Genomic DNA, 8,944 nt, shown 5'->3' with positions numbered 1-8,944 from the left:
AAAAAAAAAAAAAAAAAAAAAAAGGATTAAGTATTTGGTGTCAAATCTAGTTGCCATTAGATATATTAATGAGAAAAGAGCTTTTAATTTTACTTCTCTCTTTGTTATATAAGTCTGAGATTTGGACCTTTAAAATATCTTTAAGAGACCTTTAAAAATTAGGAAACTTTAAGGTTTTCATTCTTTTTAAAAGAATTTCTTTTTTTCTTCTGTATGGGAGTCTTGGGGATGGAACCCCTGGCCCTTGTGCCTGCTTGCAGGTGCATAAATCCTCTGAGTTGTTTGGCCAGCCCTAAAAGAATTTCTTAAGTCACAAAACCCATGTCTGTTTAATCACCATAGCATTTAATTCTCACACTTTCTTTTTGCTGAGGTATTTTTATGTTAAAAGGTAGACATTTTTCAAAATGGAAAGAAAAGGCATTGAATTAGGTAATATTGTGATTATTTCACATTTAAATTGAATATACCTTTCATCATACTTTTTTAATTCTTACAAGTATCTTTTTTGATTGTGTATGATACAATAATATATGCATGTCATTATACATTAGAAGAAACTTCTAGAAGATGAAACAGTGAATCCCATTGTAAAATATGAACTTTTCAGTTAATAATGTACTAATATTGATTTATCAGTTGTTATCTTGATATAGTATGAGTTTATCTATTCTCATTTATTTTTACTTGAATTGTGTTAATTTAGTTTACCTGCACATGGTAGAATTTTATTTTCAATCATTCAAGGAATCCCTGAGTAGACCACTTGAGGTTATGCATTCTCTTTTAAACTAACATTACTGACTTCCTTTCGTGAAAGCTGAAATTACCCACTAATAAGTAGGTTAAAATCATATACATGAGTGACATCACGTAAGATTATATAATAATGCATTGAGCCAAAGGTTATAGATAAATTTAATTAGCTAAACTCTAAAAGGCTGAATATAAAAATAATGTAATAGCAAGTGTCCATTTAAGAAATAAGTATTATTGATAACATTTGAAATTCTATATTCCAATTTAGTTCTATGTGGCTGCATTTTTTTATACTTCACCGAAATAGTATTGTTCTCCTGACTTGTTAATTGGTCAGTGTATAGTTTTTCATTTAGTAGAACCTAAAGCAGAATGATTTTGCTAACTATGTGAAAGCATGGCTATGTATGTCCCTTCATTTTCTTCTATGGAAGAGATATAGATTTCAAGTAGATTTTTAAAGGTTGAAAATATTTTAAGCAGCTATCCATTTTTCCTAGATGTTTCATGGAACAATCATAGAAGAACTAATCAATCATGAAGAGTGGAGTCACTATAATGAAAATATAATAGAAGATCAAAAAGATTTTGTTTTTATGAAGTTCAATGGCCTTCATTTAAAATCTATGGAAAATCTGCAATCTTGCATCTCTCTAAGAGTATGCATATTCTCAAACAATTTTATTACAGATATACATCCACTTCAGAGTTGCATAAAATTAATCAAACTTGATCTCCATGGAAACCAGGTAAGCAATAATCATTTAAGATATTTGTATCTAAGTAAAGTTTTATATGATAAACAAGTGTGGTATCTATCCACAGCATTTGCCAGGTAGCATTTTACTTACGTTATAAACAAAAATTTTTAAATAAATTCAAAAATACCATGAAAATAGACATGAAATTAAAAGTATAAACCATTCAAAATAAAAAACAATACATGATCAGTGCACGATTTGGTATATTCTGCTTCTTAAAACTACAGGCTATATAAAAATACTTCTTGACTCATAAATTCATTTCAGGAGTATATTAGAAAAGTTTGAAGAGTCAGCCTGTTTTCAGGGAAATTGATCTGGAATATATATATATATATATATATATATATAAATTAGCTCCTTCCAAATGCTCAATATATAGATCGTGGGAAACAAATAAGTAAGAATTTTGCCATCTGGAAGAAAGTGAGTTTTAGATATTTAATGTTTTATATTTTCTATGTAATTTGTGGATAGCAATACTTAAACTAAAAGACTTTTAATGATATTTCAGATAAAGAATCTACCAGATACTCATTTTTGGAGTGGATTAAAGAATCTACAACTCCTCTATCTTCATGACAATGCATTTGCAAAGCTGAAGAATTTGTGTGCATTATCTGCCTGTCCAACTCTTATTGCTCTCACTATGTTTGACTGTCCAGTAAGCCTTAAAAAAGGATATAGACATGTTCTTGTTAATTGTATATGGACACTTAAAGCCCTGGATCATCATGTGATTTCTGATGAAGAAATCATTCAGAACTGGCATCTTCCTGAAAGGTTCAAAACATGTAATGACCGACTTTTCTTTAACTTCTGTCCTGCTTTAATAAAGGTAATTGGGGTTATTGATTTCATTTTAAATACATTTAGAAAAACAAAATTTTAACTTCTAAATGCTGAAACTGAATTCATTAATTTTTTTCATAGTTTGGAGTCAAGTCTATAAAATATAAAAATCAGTGAATATATTAATAATGGTTTGTAGCTAACCATTTTTAAAGGCTGCTATACCTGTTGCATGGAAATGTGAAGCTTAAAATCATCAAGCTTTAAAATACTTTTTAAAAAATTTGAAAGTAGATCTCTAATTCATTTAATTTTTTTTCTTTTTCTTTCTTTCTTTTTTTTTTTTTTTTGTGGAACCAGTGATTGAACTCAGGCCCTTGCCCTTGCCAGGGAAGCACTTATTCTACTGAGCTGTCTCCCCAGCACCTCATTTAGATTTTGCATGCATAATTCCATTATAAAATGTATGGTATTTCTGAAATACCATAAGGAATAATTTGTGCCATTGGAAAAGAATGAACTAGTAAATTTTTATGCAATTTGGTAATGTCATGATCAGTTCATCATATTTTGATTTTGAAAATATTAGAATAAGTACTGTAGTCCCTCACTATTTCGCTAAATATTCAACTTTTGTGGACTCACTGTTTTGTGGGTTTTCAAAACATAGTAATCTAAATTATTTATCTTGAATTTTTCACTATAACATCGGATTTTGCAGTTCCATACAGCATACATATGTTGTTAAAATTATGTAGACTTATGAGTTTAGAAAATTGTTAAGAACTTTAGAAATGTTTTTTAAAGTTTGGAGAAGGTTTGTAAGACTGTGGAAAGCTATAAAGTGTTAAAATATGTATAAATACTAAAATAAATACAATGTCGCTACTTTGCTGATTTTCACTTACCATGGGAATGTCTAGAACATAACCTCCATGGTAAGTGAGGGACCACTGTAATGGAGAAATCACAAAATACTCTTTTGTACCAGTACAGACAATACTGTATTGTTAAAAATAAGACAAGAATTATTGTATATGAATGTTAGAATGAATAAATAAGTGTTGGAAATAAGAGGATTAACTGCAACAGTTAGAATGTCAGGGGCCGACAGTATAGCTCAGTGGACTTAGCACTTGCTTAGGTAATCACAAGAGCTAGGGTTCCATCCCTGGTGCCACATGCAGTGCTGGCCCTGCCCCTGCCCCAGGGTATCTGAGCCATTGATGGTGGCACACACCTGTAATCCCAGAAGTAGGGAGGCAGAAAACAGGAGTATCACTAGGAGTCTGAGCTGTGTAGTGAGACTCTGCATAAAATAAATAAATAAATATATTAATTAATTAATAAAAGTTAAGTATAAGATATAGTATAGTAATTAGCTTGCGACAGGATAGTGTTTTTGATGTGATATATCTGTCTTTTAGTATGTTTTCAGAAATGTACTGTTAGGTGTATTTATTCTTCTCAAAACATCATACAGTGTACTTACCCCCAAATAGGAAGCCATCACTAGGTTATAAAATCTAATTTTTTATATGGTGGTACAGCCAACCAAAATGTCATTATTTGGAACAAGACTGTATATGTCTCAAATCTTGAAGAATAGAATATTTTGAACAGTAATACAACTGAAAAGATTTAAGAACCCTGAGGAATGATTCTACATAATGTAGCCTAGTTGTAAACTTTTCTTATAAATGTATATGTTTCTTTAAAATTGTGAGTATATTAATGATTTTGCAATAATAATTTGAAAAACTTTTTGTTTTTGTAATAGTCTATAATAAATAGTTAAAAATTTAGCAGTAAGACAGTATTTGAGTCTAGTGTCTTAAACCTGAGCCTCAAGTAAGAATTTCATTTAAGTATTCTAGTTGTATATTATGGTATAATCAAAGGTGGGACCACCACTGATATCTTGAAGGAAAATCAAGTGGATTGATGGAGTGAGGTTTATTTAGGAGAATTAATAAAATGTTTGAGGAGGACAAATCATTAGAGGGTAGCTTGAGTGACACACTGAGGAATTCAGACTTCTTAATGGAGATGAAAAATATCAATTATGTTATATGAGACAGAAAATATGGTGGTTCTCTCTTAGTATGTCCTCATAAATAAATATTACCCAATGCAATATTTTGCTGGCTGCTTATCATGAGGGAGGGATAAAGGTAGGGTGATGAATTATCCTAAACCAGAAATGGTGTGACTTGTGTGTCTAAAGGCAGGCAGTACTGCTGAATTAGTGGTGTAGAAAGTGCCAGACAAACACTTTTTGAAAGTCATTGCTGTAGGCACTTTGTAAATTTTAGTTTTTCACTCATACTAAGTATGAAATCTGTTACATGATAAGTGTAGTGGATTCTTCTAAGTCTTGAACATTCACTGGTAGTTAATACTTGAGCACTTGAGGAGCTTTGTTTCTTTCTTTCTTTCTTTCTTTCTTTCTTTCTTTCTTTCTTTCTTTCTTTTTTTTTTTTTGGCTGGCTCAGGCTGCCTTAAGGGTGGGTCTGGTGCAGCAGGTGGTTCTGGGAATCAAATTGCGGTCCCCTGCACCTGACTGAGTTTGCCCAAGCAGGGCTTTAAACAACTGTGCTAACATGCAAGCCCCACTGGTAGTTAATGCTTAACAAATTTCCTAACTTTGCTAATGTGCAGTGGAAAATAAAGGTAATCCATTATGATGAATACATTTAAGTGGACAGTTACGTCTTTAAAAAAATATTCTATTAACAAGGAAGGTAGGATAAGATGGGGTGTAAGGCAGATGGATCACAAGTTTGAGGTCAGCATGGACAAGTTTCCATGACTCTAAAATAAATAGGGCTCAGGATGTAAATCAGTGACAGAGCATCCCTGAGTTTAATCATAAGACTTGCAAAACATTTTTCAAAAGTAAACATAAAAGAAACTGTAGATTCTTGGATGGCAGATACCACTTTTTGTCATAGAATGAAAGTGAAATTGATAATGTAGTCAAGCAGTGCTAATTTCAGGCAGAGATTTCCAGTTCAAGCATTTGACATTCATTTGTTTTTACTTTTCATACAAATACCAAAAATGCAATATCTTACCAAAATATTTATTTTGAAATTATAGTCAACTTCATAGAGTAATATACTCTGCCATTTAATCTTAATTTGAACTTGAATGTATTAAGAGACTGCTGGAATGGTGACTGGCTCACAGCAGTGTTACATTATTCAGGGATAATCTACTACTACCCACAGATGAATGGGCAGCTAGGAGGTGGGGCCCAGTTGGGAGAGGAGGTCTTGGAATCTGCCTTTGGAAGGTCCAATTGTCGCTAGCACTCTTTCGCTCTACCCTGCTTTTCAGCCTCCATGAAGTGAGTGGCTTTTCTCCACATGCTATTATGATGTGATGTTTCTTTTTTCCAAAACTAGAGAAGTTAAAAAATAGAATGTAGTCTTTATGAAGAACACACATAAAATAAGAAAAAAATCTAAAAATAATGTTGTGTTTATATAAACTGTATTTTGAATTTATTGATAAACTTGAATTATAAAACTTTAAATTCCCAGCATGCCATGCTGGCCCTGCCCCAGGGGCATGCTGAGACAGTGATTGAGACTAGACGTGGTGGTGTGTATCTGTAATCCCAGCACATGGGAGGCTGGAAACAGGAGGCTCACTATGATTCCAATGTATGTAGTGAGACCCTGAACACCCTATATACCCTGTACCAAATACATTAAAAAACTTTAAATAAATTATAAATTCATTATAAAAATTTAGAACCTGAAATCAACAGTTATCAATAAGATGCTTCCAATAACAAAATTAATGCATATAGACAAGTATAAAATATTAAAACATATTAAATATAATAAACCAAGGGATATGACAATAGTCATGAACAGTGCAGAATTAAGAATTCAGATTATTGTTCCAATTTTAGCATATGTACTGCCAAAGCAAGCCCAAGAATTCAGATTATTAAATGATTATTTATACTTGTTTGTGTGTTTGAGACAGGGCTGCACTATGTAATTCAGGCTGTCCTTGAACTTGCCTTGATCTTTCTTTCTCAGCCTTCTGAGTACTGGGATTATAGGTATGTGCTACCATGTGTGGCTGATAGGTTGTATTTGAAATAATCTCATAAAGCTCATATGGTGAGGGTTGGTTACCAGATGATGGGAATGGTTGTTCAAATTTCATTAAATATATTAACTCACTGTTGACATCACAATTTGATAACATTATAGGGAGATATCAGAAATAGAAGATGTGATTTATTCAAAGGAGATGATTCTGGGGTGTGACTTGGGAGATTATAACTGATCACTGCTATAATTCTTGCTTTTTGGATAATAGTTTATTTACTTTTAAGTGGATTAAGTGGACAAAGTTTCTCATCAGAAACTACAGGAGATAGAATCAAGTAGCAAAATAATTTGTCAGGTTCTGAAAGAAAACCATTAATCCAGAAGCATATAAGCCAGTGATGGTGAACCTTTTAGAGAACAGAGCCCAAACTGCAAGCTAAAGCCACTTATTTATCAGAGTGCCACTATTGCAGTTGAACCTGCATACTGACATTTTAATTTAGAAAAATATGGCTTATGCATTAACATCTTTTGTTTTAATGAAATAGTACATGTGCCATAGGTTTGCTACCATAGCTAATATTTTCATTATCAGCAATGAAAATATTCTGCACAAAATAACAAGCAAGTAATAGATTTTCAAATTAAAAGAAAACTTAAAACTTTTCACTAGAAAAGTTTTCTGATTCAAAATTAATGGCTAGACAGCACCCACGCCTGGCATGTGAGTGGGACCCCCATAGGGCCCACAGGATCCTCATTCCAGCCAGCACCCAGGCTAGCCATGTATGTGGAACTGCCTCCATCAGATAGGCCTGGTGTGGAACCCTGAGGCAGAACTCCCTGCAGAGAGGAGACCCACCCAGGTGATCCAGGAGCAGAACATCTTGCCAGAGTGGCACAGTGGGTTTGCTCTCAAAGGCTGCAACAGGAAGAAGTGGAGCGCAGCATTCAGACTCAGGCCACATCCACTGATGGAATTTGAACTTGGTAGATCCGGACCTGGTGCTAAGGTAGTATCTTTATCTAATCTCTACACCCAAGGTCAGAAGACAGTGGTATACAAAATGACAAAGAGAAGGAGAAAAATGCATTCTCAGGGCCTGAACCCACCCAGAACAAATGCAAGAGACACCAGCATAGAAGAAATTGGAAATCATACACCTGAAATCTCTGAATAGCATCTGAAGTAAAGAAACAACTGCAGAAAGGTATAGAGAAAATCAGATCAGAAATAATTTCTGAAGTAAAAAAGAAATGATAAGTATAATGAAAGAAGTACTAAGTTCTTGTAAAGAAGATATGGATAAAAAATAGAGGAGAATAGAAGAATGATAAAGAAATAGAGGAGAATAGAATGATGATGGAAATCTTGAATGAGCAATATAGGAAAGAAGTAGAATACCTGAAGCAGATTCAAATGATATACAAGAAATTAAAACCTTGATCACAAGCTGGTAAAACTGTTTGAATGAAAGGGAAAATAGACTTTCAGACCTTGAAGACACCACTGCAGCTAGTGAAAGTATAAGAAAAGGTCTCTTACAAACAAGTAGGGTGCAGGAAAAAATAATTCAACATCATCGAGATGAGGCAAAGATGAACAACAGAAAACTAATAGGCATCAATGAGAAAGGAGTCAATACAAATGATCTGAAAAGAATATGGGCAGAAGTAATAGTAGAAAACTTCCCAAATTTGGGAAAACAATCTGACATTCAGGTAACTGAAGCATATAGAACTCCAAATAACATCAACCCAATTAAAATCACCCCCAAACATATAATAATTAAGATCCCAGTAATTTAGCACAGGAACAGTATACTAAAAGCCACTAGAGAAAAGAAACATCACATTTAAAGGAAAACCCATCAGAATAACAGCAGATTTCTCTTCACAAACCATCAAGTCAAGTAGAGCATGGAGCAATGTACTACCAGTCTTGCAAGAAAACAAATTCCAACCCAGACTGCTATACCCTGCTATACCCTTTCTCTATACCTTTCTGCAGTTGTTTCTTTACTTCAGATGCTATTCAGAGATTTCAGGTGTATGATTTCCAATTTCTTCTGTTCTGGTGTCTCTTGCATTTGTTCTGGGTGGGTTCAGGGCCTCTCTTTCAAGTTTAATGGAGAAGTGAAATAGTACCATGACAAAGAACAACTAAAGAATTTTATGACGACAAAGCCAACCCTACACAGACTACTGAAAAATATTCTGGAGGATGATCAAAATGACCAGAGCTCCATTGAATGAGAATGAAAAGAACCCACCAAATCAGACAAGCAATTAAGCACAGGAGAAAAAGAGGTGCACAATAGCAGTCTTTCAATTATTCTTTTATATATAGCAGCAAAATATTTCCATCAGCATATTATGTGAATGGACTTCCCTCACACACTGTGGGGCATGATTCTGTCCAGGTCTATAGGGTGAATATCAAGGAAATAGCAGTATCTCAGTCCCACAAGTGACACTTGGCCACCAGTAAGCATGCCACTACATGCTAGAGCTTTGTGAGATATTCTATCCCCAAACTGATAGAAGTGCTGGTCA

General features: G+C 33.6%; 1 protein-coding gene across 1 annotated transcript in view; it reads left to right on the top strand.

The window, feature by feature from the left end:
- Window positions 1-8,944, top strand: part of Lrriq3 (leucine rich repeats and IQ motif containing 3) — a 148,280-nt gene that overhangs the window by 10,002 nt on the left and 129,334 nt on the right. Inside the window, exons 2-3 of the mRNA XM_004634031.2 lie at window positions 1,260-1,508; window positions 2,035-2,358. Of these exons, the coding sequence (XP_004634088.1) occupies window positions 1,260-1,508; window positions 2,035-2,358 (573 nt within the window). The remainder of the gene's footprint in view (window positions 1-1,259; window positions 1,509-2,034; window positions 2,359-8,944) is intronic.

The sequence above is a fragment of the Octodon degus genome, unplaced genomic scaffold (assembly GCF_000260255.1).
Source record: "Octodon degus isolate 3935 unplaced genomic scaffold, OctDeg1.0 scaffold00057, whole genome shotgun sequence".
Lineage (NCBI taxonomy): Eukaryota > Metazoa > Chordata > Mammalia > Rodentia > Octodontidae > Octodon > Octodon degus.
The sequence above is the reverse complement of the archived record's forward strand: the minus strand, read 5'-3'. Positions and strand labels throughout refer to the sequence as shown.